Source organism: Colias croceus, chromosome 12, assembly GCF_905220415.1.
Source record: "Colias croceus chromosome 12, ilColCroc2.1".
NCBI lineage: Eukaryota > Metazoa > Arthropoda > Insecta > Lepidoptera > Pieridae > Colias > Colias croceus.
This window is the reverse complement of record NC_059548.1, coordinates 8,743,956-8,767,013: the sequence shown is the minus strand read 5'-3', so window position 1 is coordinate 8,767,013 and position 23,058 is coordinate 8,743,956. Positions and strand designations below refer to the sequence as shown.

General features: G+C 32.1%; 2 protein-coding genes across 2 annotated transcripts in view; one reads left to right on the top strand and one right to left on the bottom strand.

The window, feature by feature from the left end:
• The first annotated feature begins 5,404 nt into the window (after nt 1–5,404).
• On the top strand, nt 5,405–7,574 carry LOC123696380 (hairy/enhancer-of-split related with YRPW motif-like protein). Its single transcript, XM_045642517.1, has 3 exons — nt 5,405–5,532; nt 5,838–5,933; nt 6,138–7,574. The coding sequence occupies exons 1-3, from the start codon at nt 5,452–5,454 to the stop codon at nt 7,212–7,214; spliced, it is 1,254 nt and encodes a 417-aa protein (XP_045498473.1). The 5' UTR covers nt 5,405–5,451; the 3' UTR covers nt 7,215–7,574.
• A 2,836-nt stretch (nt 7,575–10,410) lies between these two features.
• LOC123696508 (centrosomal protein of 131 kDa) overlaps nt 10,411–23,058 on the bottom strand; it is a 42,176-nt gene continuing 29,528 nt past the window's right edge. Inside the window, exons 13-16 of the mRNA XM_045642711.1 lie at nt 22,843–22,955; nt 22,029–22,087; nt 11,347–11,489; nt 10,411–10,617 (exon numbers count right to left, since the gene is read on the bottom strand). Coding sequence (XP_045498667.1) covers nt 10,482–10,617; nt 11,347–11,489; nt 22,029–22,087; nt 22,843–22,955 — 451 coding nt within the window. The 3' untranslated portion in view covers nt 10,411–10,481. The remainder of the gene's footprint in view (nt 10,618–11,346; nt 11,490–22,028; nt 22,088–22,842; nt 22,956–23,058) is intronic.

Sequence of the window (23,058 nt, the reverse complement as noted above, 5' to 3'; positions counted from 1 at the left end):
GGGCACGGCGATGCGTTTTTGCTCTGGCGGTCAAAAGGTTAAAGACTAGCTTCGCCCGCGCAGTCAAAGAAATACCCGCATAGTTCCCGTTCCCGTGAGATTTCCGGGATAAAACCTATCCTATGTCCTTTCTCGGGTATCAAAATATGTTACTTTCGCATTTATAATATTAGTATGGATATAGAACTTATCCTATCTACTCTACTGCCTAGCTTGTCACATAAAAATGAAAATCTAACATAGCGGGCAGCGGCTACTTTTTAAAATAATTTTAAAGTAGCTGCTCTGTTAAATTTTCATTCAAAAAATATTTTTTTAATAATATAACTAAGTAATAGAGTTGCAAGAGAATGTTTCGAGCATTTGATTTTTTTAAGCAAGCATAATCTTATTTTCTCAGAAAGAGTATCAAATTCACAGTATCAAACAAGATCATTAACCCACTCCTAATCTCGTAAAAAACAATCCAAGTATACATTTACAAGGCGTTCAATTTCCCATTATGAGGGGCGCACAAAAGCTGCAGTCAAGGTGTTAACACAAAAGAGCCGAGTCGGACCTAACTGAGAAATGATTCGGCGAACGTTTCCCACAAGATTGCAGATTTTTTTTCTAAGACACGGATTTGTGGTCCAGCTCAAACAAGATTAAGGTATTGAGGTGACTTTTGAATGATTGGTAGTGTACATCACTGGCCTTTTTTTAAGTCAATACAATGTTACGTAAATAAATATAGAAAAATTGCATAAGGCCACATTCTAAATCTAAAGGATTCTCTATTCCTCACACCGCAGACGAATATTCATATAAATATTCCAACTCATTATTTTATTCGTAATTTAACATTATAGTTTCATAATATTATCTGCGCCCCGATATTTCACACGCATAACTCCAGATGTCGTATGTGTACTAAATTATTCATCCCATTTACTCACTGATGATGTAGATTTCCATAGGTCAAACAATAACAACAAATAAAATAGGAAATAAATAAAATAGCATTGCATTATGTCCACAGTGAGTGTACCTCTACGTATGATTTGAAATTGATATTATTGAATGAATTGAAGTTCTTAACGGAAAAAAATAGAACGCATCCGACTTTTGTTGTGCTTTTGTACTTGCAACGTTTAAAAGTTCAAGCAGAACTTTAAAAATTTAAAATAACGTTATTTTGTAATCCTATCTATAATATTAAGTATGTTAATCTAAAAATTAAAATGAATCCATAATCAAGCCATAACCCATAAAAAATTAAAGTTTCAGACATTTCATGCTACTGAAAAAAAAATCACACGCTCACCAATATGTACCTCATACCTACGCGAAAAGAGGTCATTCCTTCACGCACTAATATAATTTAGGGGTATTTTGCAAGCTCTTATCACAATGAAATAAAGTTGATTTTGTTAGTTTAACTTTTGGCGCGTCTCGACACACCTGTCGCTTGAGCGTGAGAATGTAGGGCTCTGGAGGAAGGAGCCGTTTGATTTAATATAAGGTGTGTCGTAGCCCGTAGGACTTACTTAACGGGAATATTTTCAATTGAATTTGCATAGATGCCGTTGTTAGGATTGTTTAAAAATTGACCGTTATGATAATTATTAATCATTAATTCTTGAAGTATTAGGTAACTACCCAATTTTCACGATTTTTAAATTAGAATTAAAGATCTAAACCTTAGATCTAAACAATTAAATAATCAAGATATTTAGTTCATGTCTCATTTTTAAATTTACGTAGTAAAAATTATATAAAACAACTTCTTGGCTTTATATTTTTTGGAAATCATTACAAGCTCTAACTTTTTATTAGTAGTCGATAAAATCAAAGTAGGATGCTGTTTTTGTATCAAAATTGATTGCTTTTCTAAGGGCGATATTTTTTATTCATCTTCATATAGTTCCCATGGAAACAGGTGGTTATAAAAACTAGCGCCCTTGCCTATCAACTCGTTTTTATTAAAAAGAAAAAACATTTCCGGACCAGCGTCCGGGGTTGGATTTCCGGGTCTCGTCGAGTACAATGCATTGTGATTCATAGACAAATAGGTAAATATTTGTAAATACTTATGAGTGGTCGAGTAAGTAGATAAGTAGTTACTGGATATAAGATTTAATAGATGTTTAAATACGATACCTACGAGTGGCACAGTTCTGAAAATAAAATTTAAATAGATCATACCTATTAAATTTTTATGAAATACAATAAACGCCAGCTTATACTAATAAATAGGTATTTAATAAGAATGCAATGCATTTATTTACGTACCTTTGGTTGCTTAATTATGTTAAAGACACCATGCTTTTCGCTTCCACAAATTTGCAGCATCTGCCTAAAAAGGAACTATGTTAAATTTTAATGTGTATCTCAATAAATCCCCTCGTAATTTAAATAGCAATCGTGATGACCTTCCTGAGAAAGAACTTCAACATATCCGAGGGATTCAGCTTTAAAGCTGCTCAGTAGAGACCGCATACATGAAGTGAACGCGGGACTTGTAAAATAGTAAATAACTTAGAATAATATGCTCACATGTACTGGTTTATGTGGCCAATAAATAAGTACATTATTTACTTAATTCTTCTTAAAAAACACTAAAGGCTACCTTTATACTTACGTAACTTTCATTCTGAAGTGTTTTAAATTTTTGTAACGACATATTAACCAGAAAACATGTATCTAATACCTACTTAAAGCACAGAATAATAAGTAGTAGTTAAAGCAAATTGCTATTTCGCTGTTTTCAGAGTCAATTAATTTTTAATAATTCTCGTTAATTACGGAAGCACACTACAATATGATATTATATCATAAGACTTCGAGATTACAGCACTTTATTTACTTAACACATTTTAAATATCCACAAAATGAACAAAAACGTGGCTACCATTCAGAGTCCGGAAGAAATAGGGCGGGCTTAGTTCTGTCCGGTTCACACGACCCAGCTAAGATATATGTGAGAAATTGTTTTTATAACTTGCATTTTCGTTCTACTTTTTTATTATTGTTTTAATTCCGATGCGATCAGAAATCACGGGGATTTGGGTAAAGATTTTTATGTTTGTGAGGGAATGTGCATTGTTGGGCTTCGTTTTATGGGTATCTTTTTGCCCTTAAAATGGGAATACAGTTGGTTTTAAAAGGAATTTATTTTGTTCTTAGTAATTGAAAGTTTAGAGAAACCTTGACATAAAGTTTTTTTGCACGGTCGCATAAAAATCGAGAGCTAATCCCCTGTAGCGCCGCGCGCTCTTTTCTCTTTGAGGTGTGAAAAAGGATATTTTAAGCATATTTTAAGGATTATGTATTTCATTAATATAGTTTTACACTGACAGTAAATTATCTGCTCTTATCGCTTTGAATACCGACATCATTCATCATGAACAGTTCTGTATCAAGTCCAAGAGCGAATTTTAAATTGAAATAAGTTATACCTAAGCTAAGTATGAATATATTTTTAAACAATTCCATGCAAAACTGTAATCATACACCACAGGACACATAATTTGTCCAATTTCATCATCTGTTAACGTCCTAATTAAATTTCCAAAAAGTTCCCACTGATCCCTGTGAACGTCAACGACACAATATGACAGAGCATTCACCTATATTGCACAGTGCACACCCATCACGCGATCGCATGTACCGTCGCTTCACCTCAATGAACGAATGATCTGTACCTACCGGTTTTTTACATTACGACCTTATTAAAATGCAACACAGCTCCATTTATTTCGGTAATTTTTACAGAATACAGATAAAAAAGTGACGCAATTTCATATACTCTGTGCTGTCATTAATAGAGTTTAAATTGAATTTTATCGAAGGATCCATGGCCAATGCGCCAAAATAAATTTGCGAACTCTAAAATTTTGGTAGTTTTTATTGCGGTGGGGTAAAGTTGAAAATTGAATGTGTGGGTTTTTTGAAAGAAATTATAAGTTTGTTGAATTAGGGGAGACCGTGGGAGAATTGTATAAATTGAATATTAATATTTTATAGTACGTCGGTATGTGGGGAACAAATACGACACAAAGGTCACACCTGGGACGGTCAGGGAACTTTATAATGGTAATTAGTTAGCCCGTTTATAGCCGTTATTGATAATGTTACCGTATTTTGTTATGTTATTTGTTTACTTTTAGTTGAATAGTTTTTTATAGTGTTATTTTAAGGAGCTACGTTTTCCTTGTTTTAAAGATGATTTCCAATATGATAAACATTAGGACGTTAACAGATGATGAAATTGGACAAATATAAACATTTAATAAACATTTTATAAGAAAAGTTCAAAACATATTTTGTATCAATTTATTTATACATATTTTATAACTAAAATCGGTTCAGCCATTTAGGAGTTCATTGACACATTCAAAGAAGAAATATATTTATACAAAATATATATGTATATATATATACTACTTCCTTCTAAGTATTTATAATTTAATAAAACAATTTCTATTAAAATATCCTCACAAAAAACACAAAAATTAAAACTAGTATGTACCATCTAGCAGTACAAAATCAAGTCCAGTAACTGTATAGTGTAAACTGTATAGGCATGCAATGATCATAGTATCGAGTGAACAAACAATTACCGAAGCAACCCTTACACCTTGTCGAATTCCCACACAGCGTGAGAAAGCCACCCCATAACGTAATACTGCATAAAAAATATTACCTTACACGCTACGCTGCACACATCAAGTATCGTATTAAACTTTACTCGGTACAAACACCGTGGAACATATTTTTATGGTACTTCATGGAAAGGTGAGAAAATGCAAAGTACCGAGTTTTTTTATTGGCTTTTATTCGCCGCGTAATAAGGTTCTTTATGGTTGCGCGCGATCACGCATTCCCATACATGGGGTAAAGAAAATGTAGCTTCACTTTGAGATTTTTTAATTTTAACTAGGCTTAGTGTAATTATTATGGTTTACAATTTTCATATACCTACTAAGTAATTACCTTTTTCTATATTAAAAGTATAATTAATACTTATTCAATTATAAGTTATACATTTTTGCACTTTAATTTAAATCATATATTTAATAAACTCTATGTTCATTCAACCGTTTCCAGTATATTACCTAATTGAAAAAAAAAAATGTTTTTTTTGCTCTGGTCTGGAATCGAACTCTACACAATAACACCCACTAATCACCGCGCCGACGACGCGACGGTTTCATTCACAACAGGTTCCCTTGTTAGAGCGAGACGGGACGAAAACAAAACATTCCGACACATTTCCCACCGCTTCAAGCCCCAAGTTGGAAAGAGACAACACGAGTTCTGTGGAACAACTTCGAAACAGGATAAACAAGGATAAGGGGTCAATTTAAACTCTGCTCCTGAATCGTGTACTATATCATTTCATAACGTGTTCGAACGTCGTCGGGAGCAGACGTGTGTTTTGTGTTTGTGAATATATACGTAAATAAAATGCCGTACAGTGAAGACGATGATTCTCAAAATGGATTTTCGGAATCAACACAAGGAATGTCTAAAGCGGAATTAAGAAAGGTGTGTTTATAAATTTGTGATTTAAAATTATTTAAAGTGATTTGATAAAGCGTTAGTTAAAATAATTTTTGGTTTCGATAATATAAAATAACAATTTTCGATTTTTATTGAGTGGATATTAGTGTTATATCAGTGATAGTAATTAAAATAAAAAACTAAAAAGATTTTCTAAGATTTTAAATAAATTAATTTGAAAACAACAATATATTATTATAGTTTTTATAAAGTTTTGTATCAAAGAAAAAAAAACAAGTCACTGAAGTAAAAAAGTTATTGTGTGCTAATAAATTTATTATTTTTTTCAGACAAATAAGCCCATAATGGAAAAGAAACGGCGCGCGCGCATCAACAATTGCCTGAACGAATTAAAAGATCTTCTAATGGATTCCATGGATAAGGACGTAAGTATTTTTTCATTGTTTCTCATAAATGAAATTTCTTCAAGTTTTAAAAAGTTCTAGTTAACTTAAATTATCTTGACAGAAACAGTATTAATTATTGTTTACTTACCTACAATTTTTTTTATGTACTTAATGTTATCCTTATCTTCGCAATGTTTTTACCTAAGTATTTATGTAACTTACAATTTATTTTTTAACTTACAGCCAGCGCGTCATTCTAAACTAGAAAAAGCCGACATACTCGAGATGACTGTCAAGCACCTGCAAACACTGCAGAGGCAACAACTAGCCGCTGCAATAGCAGCCGATCCAGCTGTTCTGCACCGCTTCAAGGCCGGCTTCGGCGACTGTGCTGTAGAAGTTCGCAGATACCTCTCAAGACTAGCTAGCGTACCAACAGGCATTCGCTATCGACTCGGAAACCACCTCAACTCTTGCATCTCCGGCATCGAAAGACTAAACCCCTCAGAATACGCTCCCTTAGTACCAGATCCATTACGTCTAGATGACGAAAGACCCAGTGCTTTTCACTTCGTCAAATCAACTAAACCAACGAGCCCACCACTTAGCCCACTTTCTTGTGATTCAGCTTGCGATTCCTCCACAGAATTAGAAACACCTCCACGCCCTGTTCAGAAGTATCCTTTCCCAACACCTCCGAGCCACTCCGCGTCAGATCAAGACTCAAGCCCTGAACAGAAAGCGACAGTTTCCTCCACAACAATATCGCCAGAAACATTAAAACAGGAAGCGTTAAGAAATAAAAAGATAATGGAACCCCTCTCTATTGTGATTGATGTGGAAAATTACAAAATCGGCATTGACGCGTCGCCAAAACGCGCAGTGGATTATTCGATACGGCATAAATATAAACGACATGCTGAATCTGTAGGACCACCTTCGAAATTCATACGTTTGGATGCAGAAAAAACAGTAACTATACCAGAAAGACATACAATTATACCAAGACGTGATCTAATGGAAGACGTAGCTAACAAGAAAGTCGAAGATTTGCATTCAGCATTCAAACGAATTCCAGATAGAATACCGTCTTACCCAGAGAGAAAGTTAACGATTCCTCCAAGCATACCAGCTCCTATTGAAATTCCCTTTGAAAGGAGACCGATTTTGCCTAAAACTGTGATAAGCCACACTGCTGAATCTTTAGCGCAATCTAGTTCAACGAGTACTGAAAGTGCTAAAGAAAAGGTTGAAGCAGATACTAGTTCAAAATCTCCAGTTCAAGGCACTTCTAGTACAGAAATGTGGCGTCCTTGGTGAGTCAACTGTGATATAGACTAAGAAAAACGATTTACCAGAATCCAATAAGATTATAAAGGCGACATGCATTTGCAATGAGTTAAAGTTTAATTATAAGATGCAACAGAATATATATGCGTCTATTTTGATAATTATAAGAGATCCTGCTTCTTATTGCAGGAGTAGGTATACCAATCTGGGTATCATATTTTAGTTTATTTTTATACTTGTTACATTTAATGGTGCTATACAAAGCAGTTGTAACACTATTATAGAATAGATATAAGTTATCTTTAATTATAGAATATAATTCGAAGAGACGTGGCTTTAAGAATTTACCTATGTGGTATTCTCGTTTATTATTAAACTGTTATTTTTTTTTATTTATGTGTTTGTTTTATTAATTATAACCTTATTCATATTACCAATAAATGTTACTGTATTTTTATTCTTTACAACTTATTTTCACTTAAAGAAAACAAATAAAAAATTAAATCAAGATAAAAAATATAGTTTATTCTTTTATCATAATCGACACAGCACACAAATAAATAAAAACTTAAATTATTATTCATACACAAATGAACACTATTTAAACAATCACAACCTTGAACACATGGACGGATAATTTTCATAATAATTATTATAAAAGAAACAAAAAAAAGTAGTAGCATTTTACAACAATATCAGCTTTTATGTGAAATCTTATACCTCACAACATTATTAGATATACATAATTTTATTGCGATTAAGATACATAATTGTATTTTGTGTTTAAATTCATATCCATTGAATAAATACATACTTAGTTAAACCCAAGATCAGAAGCGTAGCGTGCCTTGGCGGGGCCCCGTATAAAAATTTGTTTAGGGGCCCTTAGGAAAGGTAAAGATTTCTCACAAAAGAAAAAAAAATGTTTGCATAAAATTAAAATAAATATTTAAGTATTCATCATAATTACTGTCTATCTGTCACTTATTCCAAAATTTTACACAGGAGGCCAGAAAATTGCTTTTTTTGACTTATATCAAAAACGAAAAAAAAATTGGGAAGTTTTTAATAATTTTTGCTTACGCACGTTGGGGGCCCCCTTGGCGCGGGGGCCCCGTATAATTGATACAGCAGATACGGCGGTAGCTACGCGCCTGCCCAAGATAAACGTGTTTGGTAAGCAATATTATATACCTACTTTAATACTGAGATCAAAATGTGAATTAACAATAGGTATAAAAATATTAATAACGAGAGTTCAAACTAGGTATTTGCTTTAGGTATAAAAAAAACACTTGAAAAGATAATAATCTAAAATGTTGTTTTTGAATTTTTATTTTTATACAAATCGTAAAATTATATAATTTATTCAATTATAGAAGGAACCGAATATGATAATCCTAATATTTATAAATGACTAGCTGAAATTTATTAGTGACCACGTGAGTAAAATCTCAGTCGATGACATTAAGTCTATATCACCCCAACCTCCCTTTATAACTATTTAGGGCCGACTTTTCAATCCTTGGATAAAACTTACCCGTCCAATAAAGTATTACACGATAATATTAAAATGTCACCTGTAAACTGTCAAATACCGGCAATTAGAATACATTTCATAAATGGTAGTTTAATACGTTATTCGACGAATAAGTTTTAACCAAGAAGCTTATATCTAATACACTGGAGATTGCACTATGACCATTGACTTGTCACAAGAAAATATAACCTTGAATGACGTCAGTGTTGTTTTTTGTCTCTTTCTGTGGGTGACCACACTGGTTTGTATATTCAGGATTTTTCGAAATAGAAAAAACTAAAAATCATGGTCTATAAATAATAACGACATATATTTTTAACAGTATTAATTATATTATAATATTACTGGCCATACTTTATAGGTACATACAATTTTAATTGGTATAGAATGATAATTTTAAATAACTCTTGGCTACAAAGCTTGGATATGAACCGATATATAGCATTAACATCCTTTGTAAATAGAGGAAAGTTGTGTTTTGCATCAGATGCTGTTTACCAAATTGTAAGCTACTCAGATCTTCTTTTTAAACGCGTTGCTTCGACGGGTCAATTTCAAGCCAAAATCATCAAAGAAAAACTGTTTATAATAAACGCCTTGCACAAATTTCAGCTAACTTTACAAAGTTTATTTTTCAAAAGGTATTTTTTTCTGGGTCGTAATCCTCAGTAATTTTACCCTTGATGGGCACATATATTTCTTTTTATTTTACTTTTTGGAAAGCTGAAATACCTAAAACAAAAAATGAGGTAAGTTAAAAAAGTATAAATTTCAATGTAAAAACGAACAATCTTATAACTACATGTGAGTGCAATACCGATGTCGAGTGTTGTTTCATTAGGTACTAGTAAAACTCTTGAAAATGGTGTTCTAAATTTCATCATAATATTGTTATTACAATATATTCTCTTCACTATCCATAAAAACTTGTCATCATGGTTACCTTACTTGTTAATTTTGTTTATTGAAAACTTGTTGAAAAATGATAAAGTATTAGGAAAATAACAAATTTAACATGACTGCTTTCTAAAATGATGCAAAATTTTACAATTTTTGCCATTGAAATGATTCTAAACAGGTAAATGCAGGAGTATTGAGGAATATTGTAAATAACGTAAATATACACTTGCCTGTGAAATTCTATGCCAGAATTTGGTGTCCAAACACTTCTGCAATTTTTCACAATGCAATACATTATTTATATTCGGAAAATATTTATTAAATACGCAACAATATTAACTTAAATATTCGAAGCGACGCAATTTTTTTGACACTTATGCCATATTGTCAAAGTGAGAGTTGCTACAATTTTATTATGGTAACTACCCATAATCAGGGAGTATCGCTTTTTAATAATTGGTCCAGATACTTATTTTATTTAGCATAAATAATAATTGTCTCATCCAATAATGCTTCTGAATGACGTTGTTGGCAATTTATCAACAAACTCATGTACAAAAACTAACCTTTTGCACAGAATATTACGGCATACATAGTAGCCTTGGGAAAACTTCGTATTAACAGTGGCAATACCAAGTTAGGTGTGAAAGTGATAAAACACAACAATTTTCTTGTTACACGTCAAATGTTCATACCGAAATCTCCAGTGTATAAGATATAAGCTTCTTGGTTTTAACCAACGATTGAAAAATGAGCCCTTAATCAAATAATAAGTTATTTAATACATCAGTTTCAAAAATATTATTCCAAACAAATATCAATCTTTTCTTTCGCATAAAAACTACAAAATATTACATCTATTTGGACTTCAAAAAGTCCTTCCTCTGTTGTTGCAGTTTTTGCTCCAAAAGAGTAATTTTTTCCTGATACTTCCCGTTCTCTCGAGTCAGCGCTTGTATGGCTGAGTCCTTGCGTGCTACTGCTACTTTGACTCTGTAAATCCAATCGAATGAAAAATAACCATAATGAACAATTATATTACAAGTAAAAAGGTGTTGATAGATTATTATTAGCGAAATGTGAATAATTAGCCACATTTTACTTTTTTTGTCTCTTATTCGCTCGCGATGGTTGAATCACATCATCTTACTTTGACGCTTTGACGCCAAACCGTGTGTGCCGTTTTTGAAGATCTAATGTTGTGTTGATTACCTATCTACCTTTTTACTTATAATAAATATCATTGCTAATGAAAGTATTTAAACACATCAAAATTATTTAAAACAAAAAAATCCTACAACTTAGACAAGAAAGTCTAGTTTTGTTTTAGTAATTTCTAGTACTCTTTGAAATTATAATGATCTTTGAGTCAAACATTTTTTATTCATGTAAATTCTAATTCTACGTATTTTCAAAAATAAAAAGTCTTAAAGGTATCAAAGTTTTCAGTCGAATGAAAAACCTAGAAAAACTGCAAAAAGCATTTGTTTTTCTACACAGGTTATAAATTTTAGACTTGGGGATGAAGTATTTTTTATTAAAATTTTGAAATTAATGTATCGTTTAATTATTTATAGAATAAAAATAAATAATATAAAATAATTCAGTAATATAAAGTTCCATAATATAAAGACCCTAGCAATCTCCCATTAGATATTTCCAATTTAAAAACCATTCAATCTTCTCATTATTTGACTAAAAATTATTAAAAAAGCCACTCACTTCGCATACAACTGATGCATCTGCTCTTCATGGGTCTTCTTCAACTCTTCCATCTCTTTCTGCAAGCTCTCTACCTTCGCCCGCCATGTTTCTTCGCAATTGGATTTAATTTCTTCCGCTCGACCCTCGAGTTGGATATTTTTCTGTTAATAATATATTTTTTAATATAGAAAAATAAATATTGAGGTAATATGCAGGGTGTGCCAAAAAGTAGTGATGAACGAAAGCAGGGACCTAGAGGGCTATCCGAATCACCTCCGTATGTTTATGCGATTTTTCGTATTTTCGGAGTTATGACATATTTTTCAATTTTTCATCTATTGCTGAGTACGATGAGATTTTTATTTATGGTGACGTGAATTATTGCGCTAGATGATTGGTTTTTTTTTGTGTGCTAAGCTGATAGATAGACCAATTCATTATGGTAACGTTTACTATCGTCAGATCTTTGAATGGAATAAAAAAAAGATAAAATTACCCAGTATGTTCACAACTTCAAGGGCCCTTAAAAAAATAAAATCACAAAAAAAATTACCGTTTGGCTTTTAAAAACTTGCTCTATCTATCAGGTATCTTGAAAATTTCTGACAGCTGAAAGGACGATTAGCTGACCGTTTAGTATGCCGGACCAAAGGTTAACACCAAAGAGTATAATGTATAATAGGGCATAGAGAGCCCTCTTGAAGCATATCATGGCAAATCTTTGACTTTGACAGGCGACAATGCGCCTTCTGGATTTTGGGGTGTAAACTATTCACCTACCTACGCATACATACCTATAGATAATATCAATTTTTAGTATTACTCTTCTGTTACAACAACGACGCAATTTAATGTGAACAATTATTATTTCAGGCGAAATATTTTTTACTTGATATTTGAAATCAAACTTCAAAACATGTGCCTTGAAATAAATATTCACGTATAATATTTGCGTCGTTATCGTAACAGGAGAGCGATATTGTTATAGAGAATAAAACAAAGATTTATCATTTAAGAAAAAAGACTGAATCTAAATGATTATAAATATAAGTGCTTAAAGATTTTGAAAAAAAAAATACTTTTCACTTATTAATTACATTTAAATTACTTAAAAAAAAAGAATATTATACCAAGGGGTCTATAAAAATGGGATATTGGAAGTGCTAAATATTATTCAGTCATATTTCTTAAAAAACATTACCAAGAATAATGAAGAAAAGGACAATAAAAGAAATTAGTACACTTTATTTTTTATTTTTGTAATGTTTTCGCTTATTGTAATATTGTTGCGCAGCAACCTTAATTTGATCATCGCCATTGTATATTACTTTCCCTGATAAAATTCGGTGATTGATCTACACCAGCTATATATTATAATTTTTATTGTAATTTCTAGAAAATACATTCTTAGTTTTTCTCTATGAACTGGACATTTAAACGGATAATCGACCAATGTGTCTGCAACCATAACAATATTTTTTTTTTGAGTTTTTTTCAGAGATTTTTGGTACATTTTTTAAATGACTCGGTTATGTTTTGTATATCATGAAAGCACTTTTGTAGTTCTACGCTTGGGTAACATAGCCACTTTTTATTTGAATATTCTTTTAATTTTATGAAATCGTTTTGGCTATTTTTATTTTCCCTGTCTAGGAGGTTTTGTCAACACATATTACAAGTTTTAACAATATTTTTTAAACATTTTGTTAAGACCCAGCCACATACATTATTACTTTGTCCTGCATCAGCTTCCTTATTTATATCACAGCTGAACAGGTCATTATTAAATTGTATATTATCTGCATCTTTAGGAACATCAGAAGATTCATAGTTTTCTTTTTAACAATATGTAGTCTGCAGACATTTATTGCCATCTGCTTCGCAACTTGCTTTATTAGAGTGGGGTGAGTTGAAATTATTTAAAAGTAATGACTTAAAAGCCCCTTCAAATGCGTTTGGAGTGTTTGGAGCATTGTTTCTCATCCCATAACTTCTCCCAAAGAAGTGTTCTACTGGGTCTTAATTGAAATTTCTTGTTAATAGTGTATCAAAACCATACCTTTGCGTTAAAACTTTCCAAATTGCTTCCATGCCCTCTATAGTTTTTATTAAATTTGTCACAGACGGAATGGTCGATTCGATCAGCCGAATATTATTCGCAACAATTTTAATTTGGCGGTATTTAATGCTTTCTAACATTTCTTTTGCTTTTAGCCATAGTGTCTTTCTGAAGATGTCTTTCTGAGCATTGTAATTCAGATGTGGTATCAACAACATCTCATCAAATATAAGACTACACAGTCTTAATGGTTTTGGCTTCTCCAAAACTGACTCCTTAATCTTCTTAAATATTATTGAGTTGATGCCGGGATGGATTTTGATAGTGATTAGAAGTCGCTTCATCGATTTTAACGAAGGCAGAATAAAATATTTACACAAATGTGCATAAGATTTAGGGCTTTTTTTGAAAAGGGACAATGAAAGTACCTTTTCCTCGTTCGTAAAACGTCGTCCTTTAGGAGTTTTTGATGATTCTAATTGCATCCTCACAAATAATTGATCTGGTTTGCTCGTCCGTGCAAAATGCTGGAAACGTTTATTTTCCGATAAAGCCTCTGCATTCCTCAATCTTGTTATAAAAGTTTGCCCTTTCTTACGCAAACGAGATACTTCAGATCGCTGAAGCTTGATCTGGGTAAATGAGCTGCCCACAGCACCTATAAAAAACAGGAGATTTTGAATATTAACTTAAAATAAATATATGTAACATAAAAGCAATGTAAAAACCTTAATTGATTAATTAGGATTTTTCCCAATTAATTACAGATACTTAAGTTGTTTTAAGGCAATTTGAATTAACAATAATAAACAAATAGATACACCCTATAAATCTATCCATGCAGAGGCATTAATGTTATATATCATTTAAAAAAATAATGTACCATTAGTATTTATGTTTTATTTTTTGTTAATATGATTAACAAAATCATTGGTGACCAAACAATGGAGGATCAACTGTAATGATCTTTGAATTTGATGACACACTAACAGAAATTATTAATCTAAAATGCAAGCAAGTACCCAAGATAGAAATAGATAGATAGCAAGCACACATTTTGATATATTATGTAATTCAAAGTATAAATTTGGGGTAACCTATTGTTTTGTTATGATCAAATTTTGTTATAAAATATAATAAAAAATTAAAGTACCTTTTCTAGATGTTCTAGGTTTTCTGCTAATGCAGTTATAGTTATGCTCCAACATTACGCTTTTAGACACAGCAATAGTGCAGGTATCGCCTAAAAAAATAAAAATATATACTATACTAGCTTCCGCCCGCGACTCCGTCCGCGCGGATGTCGGTCTTTGCGTGGATGGTTTGTTTCTCCATTTTGAGTAACTCGGACAATGACATCTTATAAATATCTATTGGACCCAAATACGGCTAGGTCTATAATAATACGCAACGTGTGTTCGCGGTACCTACTACAGAACAACGTCTATGGATAACTGAAAAATTGAGATTAATTTTTTTCTACGTATTTTTCCAAGATAAAAAGTATCCTATTTTACGCCCAGGATAATAAGGTATAATTATACCAAGTTTCATCGAAATCGAACCGGTAGTTTTCACGTGATGTCTTCACATACAGACAGACAGACAGACAGACAAAAATTTTTTTAATCACATATTTGGGTTTGGTATCGATCCAGTAACACCCTCTGCTAGTTATTTTTTCAATATTTTCAATGTACAGAATTGACCCTTCTACAGATTTATTATATGTATAGATAATAATAAATATATACTAACTAGCTTCCGCCCGCGACTCCGTCCGCGCGGAACAATGAAGATTAATTTTTTTTCTACGTATTTTTACGGGATAAAAAGTATCCTATTTTATGCCCAGGATAATAAGGTATAATTATACCAAGTTTCATCGAAATCAAACTGTTAGTTTTCACGTGATGCCTTCACATACAGACAGACAGACAAAAATTTTTTTAATCACATATTTGGGCTTGGTATCGATCCAGTAACGCCCCCTGCTATTTATTTTTTCAATATTTTCAATGTACGGAATTGACCCTTCTACAGATTCGTTATATGTATAGATAATATAGCTATTTGTCTCAGTGGCTAGACCCCTAAGAATCAGCTCCATTGTAAAATGGCTGTAAAAACTCATAAAGGTCTGTCTTTAAAATATTAATGTTTCCAATCTTTAGTAACAAGACCAAATTATTATTTTTTTAGATTTATTAAAATCAAGCTCTTTTTAAAAAGACTTAGCTTTAGTAAGCTTAAACTAATATATTTTAATGACTGAGTGGCTAATCTTCCCTCTTGCATCACTAATCAGCCTTAAAAACATTAATGTTTATTTAATATAAAGATATGGCAGAGACCCAGCTAACAAAAGTGAGTTTGACAAGAAAGTTAGAAGTGGACAATAATTTATTTATAATATTACAAAATACCTGTGCTAACTGCTTGTGATGGTAATATATCTTTTGAGGATGATGCTTGTTCCAATACTGAATTACAGCCAAATTGATCTGTAAATGCATATATTTATAATACCATAATTATTACAACAGCTTAGAAAAACTCTACAAAATATAATTATGCCAAAATTGCATAAGTGTGTTATAGTAGAGCCATTTTAATAGGCAACATTTGACAGTTCAACAAAATTCAACAACGTAACCTAGTAACGACGACATAGAATAACATGATATTTCGTTTTGTTCGAACTGCACATTTGCTTAACTTTTTTAAATTACGATAACATATTTATAATAATAATGACCAATACAAGTAATTTTAAGATTTCATTTTACTGATAAACCATTATAACAAAATAAACAATTTCTGAATTGAAGAACTGACGTCGCTGCAATTTTGTGTCAATAAACCTTTTTTCTTTTTAAATACCAGAGATGTTACTCTAAAAATCGAAATCTGATATCTAGAATCGAATGCATTGATTACTTGTGAATAATAATCATCATAAATTAATAAATTCGATTGACAAATGTTTCAAATCCGTATCGATTAATTCACTATAATCGATGTTTTTATACAAGTTACATCTCTTCGAAGATAAAATTGATAGACGTCAAATGTTGCCTATTAAATTGGCTCGACTATAAGTATATTACAGTATGTACTATAAAATAAAAATAACTTTGTCATAGATATTTTATTACAATGATTATAAAGTTTTACTTATAGAATAGAGTATAATTAGTTTACAAAAGTAATGTGGATAATGTTAGCTACCTGTATTAGATGTTGGTGGTAATGAAGTTTGTTGCTGCTGCATTGAGGTTGAAACTTGTGGAATGTGGAGAAGAATAAAAAAGGACAATGTAAATAACATCAATAAAGACTTTTTTTTATATATTTTGATAGATTGAGATAAGTTACAACTTATGTTGTATGTTGTATCGAGACAACAACAGCTAGTTATAAAATAAAAATTAATTATATTCACCAATGTGTTTAAATAATGATTAGACTATGAGAATGATTATCAGAAATGGCGGTTTAAAGGGGTGACTAATATCCTCAAACTGGTCTAACATTAGGATATTGTCATTCCTCTTCTTTGTCAAATGATCAGATAGCAGACCTTGGAACCAAAGCAAAAAATGAAGGTAATTGACTTACCAGATAACTGAAGCGTTGGAATTGCCAAAGCATTCAGTCTGTTATTACGATTTTTATCCTTCTCAGTAAAGTGTACATCACAAATCCTTTTATTTTTATAATGTTCATAATCAGACTCTGATTGTAATATTCCACCAACAAGAGACACCCAAGTCATAAACCTTTCAGGATATTTAACACGATCTGGAAACCGATGCATAGCCTGGCCTGAAATAGTAAAATAACTAATATATCTATTTTCTTTTACCAGTAAATGTAGAGAAATTCTCAAGTTGATAGGTACGTAAACAATTAATCTAATCTTAGGTATATTGTAAAACTTATGAGTACCTAAGTCTATTTTTTTTTATTTCTGAAATACTAAGAAAATACATCCATGTCTATAGGGGCGGTGATTACCACTTACCATCAGGTGGACCAGAAGCTACATAAAGTCACCATTCAAGTATGAAAAAAAAAAAATCTACTTTAAAGGTACTCACCACTAGGCTTACAGCCAAATGCACAAAAATTAGGCATGATTCCCAGACTAATATAAAATTATAAAACAAAACAAGTGTCCGTGCACATAAGATTTAAACAAGAATTTTTAGTAGAAAGTTTCGAAAGCAATGCGGAGGAACGTAGGGCTCGACTCGACGCTTTACTAGAAACTTTTCACACCTGATAATCAACAAAATGACTTATAAGTTATAAACTGTGTTGAAACTGGTTATAAACATAAACTACCTAATAAACTACACACGAGCGCAAAAGCAAAGTAGCCGCCAATATATGACAGAACAGAATTGACATTTGACAATGACATTTGACAATTATTTTGCAAGTTTTTAAATATTTCTTAGTCATTGATATTTTCAGTTATCAATGTTACCAATTATTAAATCATATTTAACACTTCTCATGTAAATTAATAAAATAGTTTCTATATTGATATAGTCAGACACAGTATTTTTTATCTAAAATATTTACCGGAATTATAGTTATATATGATACTGAAATAAAAATCGGAGATAATTGTTCTAGAATCTAATTCATAAACTTTTACTGTAGAAAGATTTTTACTTTTTTACAACTTTGTTGTTTTATATATTACTAGTGGTCCACCCCGGCTTCGCCCGTGGTACATATTTCGCAATAAAAAGTAGCCTTATGTCCTTTCTCGTGTATCAAAATATCTCCATATCAAATTTCATGCAAATTGGTTCAGTAGTTTAGGCGTGATTGAGTAACAGACAGACAGACAGAGTTACATTCGCATCTATAATATTAGTATGGATTATTACTAATTATTACTAACAACACTGAGAAGTTTTCAGAAAATGATGCTAGTTTGTTAATTTGATACCATATTATATGATTTTTTTTGATATTACTACGACCGCGACGAGGCAATCTGTTAGAAAACAATTGGCTTATATTGTTTGGAACTCCGTCCGGGAAGACGATATCGTTTCAAGGGGCTCGTCCAGCGACTCCACCCTTGTAATCCAGTGTTATATTTATTTAATTTTTATTTATATTAAAATCTTTTGTGCAAGGTTTGTAATGTCCTGTCTTTTTAGCCTGATGTACTGTTGGCCTCCCTCTCCACTTAACGCTTGAGCAATGTCGTTGGTGTGTACTGTATTAAATGATATTAATCGCAAAGTAAATAAATGGTATTTGAAAAAAAGGTAAGCTATGCATTCGATCTATTAAAATAAAACAATGTTTCAAGAATACCTTGCCTTTTTTTTAAATATCTATAAACAATTTGCAATAACTTTGAAAAGTGTAGTGCCATCTATTGGGGTTTTAATATAACTAATAAAAATAAGTTTTTACTCGCCAAAGTATAGATGGCGTCGCTTTCTTTAATGAATGTCAGTTTGTTCTAGGTGTCCCCTCCCCCCCCTTGGTTAACACTAAAGTGTTCTTGGAACGTTGAATCCCTTTTTAAATTCGGATTATCAATTGCCCATGAGTGAGAATTGTGCACATTAAAAATACCTACCATTGCGTCTAAAGTGGGATTCATCCGTCCACGTCAAGATTTGGTTAAAAAATTTCATTTTCAGCTTGTCTCCTCAGCATTTCCTGACAAAATTCAATTCGCCGATTGTAATCTTCCAGCTCAGACCAATAAAAAAGTATAGACGGAACATTGCGCTCCTACAAGTGAGGCACGTAATATGAAGACGATTCGGAAATATGAAGACGGCTGTGCGGTAGTCTGCAGCGAGTAAGCGAGCGCGCATGACGTAGTAAACAATACCTAATAATTGCGAAATTATGCCGTCCTGTGTTGTAAAGTATTGCAAAAACAATTCCTGTTTTAAAAATAAAGCTTCTGGGATAACTTTTCACAAGTAAGTAACCTATTTGCTGTATATTTTAAACAAAATCGTAAAAATACTAGACATACTTTCTCGGAACACGCCATTGTGTCAGTGTTGCAAGTTAAAAACATTATTTTTTTCCCAAAAGTAAGGGAAATCGTAATTTTTTACGAATACTAAGTACTTTACAAAGTAAGCAAAATTACTACATTAAATTTACTATTGCATAATTACTTAGTTTTGGTATACATTAGGTATGTTATTATGTATTGTTGTTATATATGTGTTTGAAATGGTATTTCTTAGATTCCCAGCTGAAAAAACGTGGAAAGAAAACTGGATTAAAACTATACGGGACAACAGAAATGATGTCGAGTGGCTCCCTTCAAAATTTATCCATTCACGTATAAAATGTTGTGTGTTTTCTTTCTTAAATTAGATTTTTTTTTCATAATTGTATTTAAAATGAAAATAAATACCTAACTGTCATTAAAAGAAATTATCTTTCATTTCATACACCCAAGACAAATACATAATAAATTAATAATACACAACAATACTACATACTAATAACACTTTTCACTAAAGTATATCTCTCGCACCTGGGAGTCGCATCGCAACGCTTGCAACATTTTTCTCTAGCACACATGCGCAAATCTACGATGTCTTACACCAAGTTACGCACACAAAGCCGAGACTAGTCCTCACTTATTTCGCCCCGATTGTTTGCGACAGCTCCGTCTATACCTTTTTTATTGGTCTGAGTCTTCCAGTTTCAATTGTTGCACTTTCCTAATGTGAAACGGATGATATCCTACGCTCTGAAGTGTACGGTGTATCTTAGATTTAGAAAGTCCGGTACGACGTTAGTAATATTACTACGTATGGAGGAGACACCACGAACAAAATCTGATGGCGGCGCGTGGCAGCGCGGGGCGCATTTTTGTGCTCTAAGTTTTAAAAATTATTATCTAGTTAGGTAAGTACTTACCGATGAAAAGTTATTCCTTTGCACTTTTCCGTATTATTTGTGCAATATCGTAACACACACGAAGGCATATTTGATGCGTTTCACTTTAAAACAAATAAAAAATGAGCGTGCAGTTAAGACATATGGCTTATGGTGAGCGGAACATAAGTGATGTAGGCGGTGTCGTCTCCATATGTATATCTCAATGTTCGTTCCACATGTTCCTGGTACAGCCTTGAAGCTTCCATCGCATTCCCCCTAGCACAACCGTAATAATAATGCATTTCTGCGTAACTAGTCACGTGGAGAAAACATTATCACTTAGTCGTTTCCAGGTAATAATACAATGATCAGGTGATCGACAACGTGAAAATTTTCATCCTCTTTTATTTTTTGTTCTTTTTCTACTGATGCCCAGTGCGTGATTTAGAAGGAAATTAATTTAAAAAGGTTTTGCATTGCTTGCATTAATCATCATGTAAATAAAAATTTTGCACTTACCACATTAAGATTGCAATTTTTAGATTGAACCATTATGAATAATAAAATGAAATTTTCAGGGTAGCTACCTGATAGATAGAGCAAGTTTTTAAAAGCCAAACGGTAATTTTTTTTTACGTGATTTTATGTTTTTAAGGTCCCTTGAAGTTGTGAACATACTGGGTAATTTTTACATTCTTGGAATTTTATTCTTTTTTTTTATTCCATTCAAAGATCTGACGATAGTAAATGTTGTCATAATGAATTGGTCTATCTATCAGCTTAGCAAACAAAAAAAATCAAGCATCTAGCGCAATAAATCACGTCACCATAAATAAAAATCGTACTCAGCGATAGATGAAAAATTGAAAAAAATGTCATAACTGCGAAAATACGGAAAATCGCATAATATACATGGAAGTGATTCGGATAGCCCTCTAGGTCCTCTACCTCCCAGCTACCGTTCATCACTACTTTTTGCATAAATAAAAATCTCATCGTACTCAGCAATAGATGAAAAATTGTATGTCAACTCCGAAAATACGAAAACTCGCATAACATACATGGGGGTGATTCCAGACTTTTTGGGACACCCTGTATAGTACAACTTTAGTTATGATAACTGATTTGGGCATCTATATTGTTTATTTAATTAATTTTTAATTATTGAATATTTAAAAAAAATCGTATAATAACTGGCAAAGGAAGTCTTGCAATCTTACATAAGTTTTAAGTTTTAAATAGACCATTCTCGTGCATTTACATAAAACGAACATAGAGCAAGAGCATTATTTCGTGATCTTTTAGTGTAAACGAAACCTCGTATTCAGTGTTGTTCAGTATTAGAACATTGCATAGAATCTTTTCGAACGCACTAAGAACAACGAAAGAATGCTCTACGCCTGTTTACACTAAAATAATTTGAGATAGTGGGGTTAGAATAAACATTCGTTCAAATGCGTCGTAAAGGAAATGATGTGTGAAAAATACTTCAAAATAAATAAAAAATGTGTGCGTGTACTAGTGTACACACGTAAGAAGTGAAACTTCTTTATGACCTTATTTAAAAAAAATTACTATAAATGCAACTTTATTATGATTTATTATAATTTTATGGTAGGGATAAGAAAAAGATGGCGCGTAACGGAAAAATGTCACGCGTAACGAAAAAAATGTATGTTACACTAAATTTTTTTCCACCCCGATAAAGAAGTTTCACTTCAATACTCGAATGGCTATTAATAATTACCTCTGTCAAAATCCTATTCCTTGTTTCCAGTTGACTTATGGCCACTTCCAACTCCGCACCTACGATATTGAGAGTAAATTAAAGAAAATATGTAAGCAGTTCTTTTAATATTATTTATCAACGTTGTATAAACAGAGCGCCGAGACAACCGTCAAAAAGCAAAGGAATAGAATCCGCTAGCGATACTAATTATTGTCAAAAGCAAAATTGTGAATAACACACTTAAAAATAAAATATTAAAATTTCCTGTCGTTCTGGTGATTGGAATTTTTTTTGCGAATAATGAATGAAAAAATCGATTTTTCGTAGAAACGGTGACTCCTAGAAAAAAATGTATTGGAAGTTTTTTATAGATAATTTTATGATCTACAATTTTGGTCCCAGGTAGGTATATGATTAACTTACCGTCTCGGCGAAAATCGCAAAAAAAACTATTTTTTTTATTAATTGACCTCGAAATTTTTTTCTTGCAAGTACCAGTATGACGGGAAATTTTAATATTTTATTTTGATCGAATTTTGTCTGGATGAGAATTTTGGTCGTTGTCGTCGTCGTCGTTGGTAGTGTGACCGAACCATTACTAAAATGTCGTGAGCTTATGTCAATAAATTAGCGAAAGCAGTTTCTATTCCTTATGGTCTAAGATCCGAATATAAGTCGAAAATCGAAATGCAACGGCGTGATAATAGAATGAGACCAATTTTATAATAAATTTAGTGTATTAAAAAATGTATTAAAAATGGGTTGACTGGGAAAATCCTGGACCATTAGCGTTTATTCTATTCTCTGCCGTTAGTCTCGGCCTGCTGCTTACATTTATCATCCTGCAGCCGTATCCTGGCCTGTGCGTCTTGGTATCTTTTTAACGTCGCTTGTTCCGTTTCAGCCAATTCCTTTAGTTCAGTCTCATAGTGTTCCTTGTTTCTCCTGTAATAAAGCATAAATGTATGATAGTGATTCGATACAAATATATAACAATATTTTGTTTAGTGCATATAAATCGCACTTTTCGATACGGAAAATCTAGTCA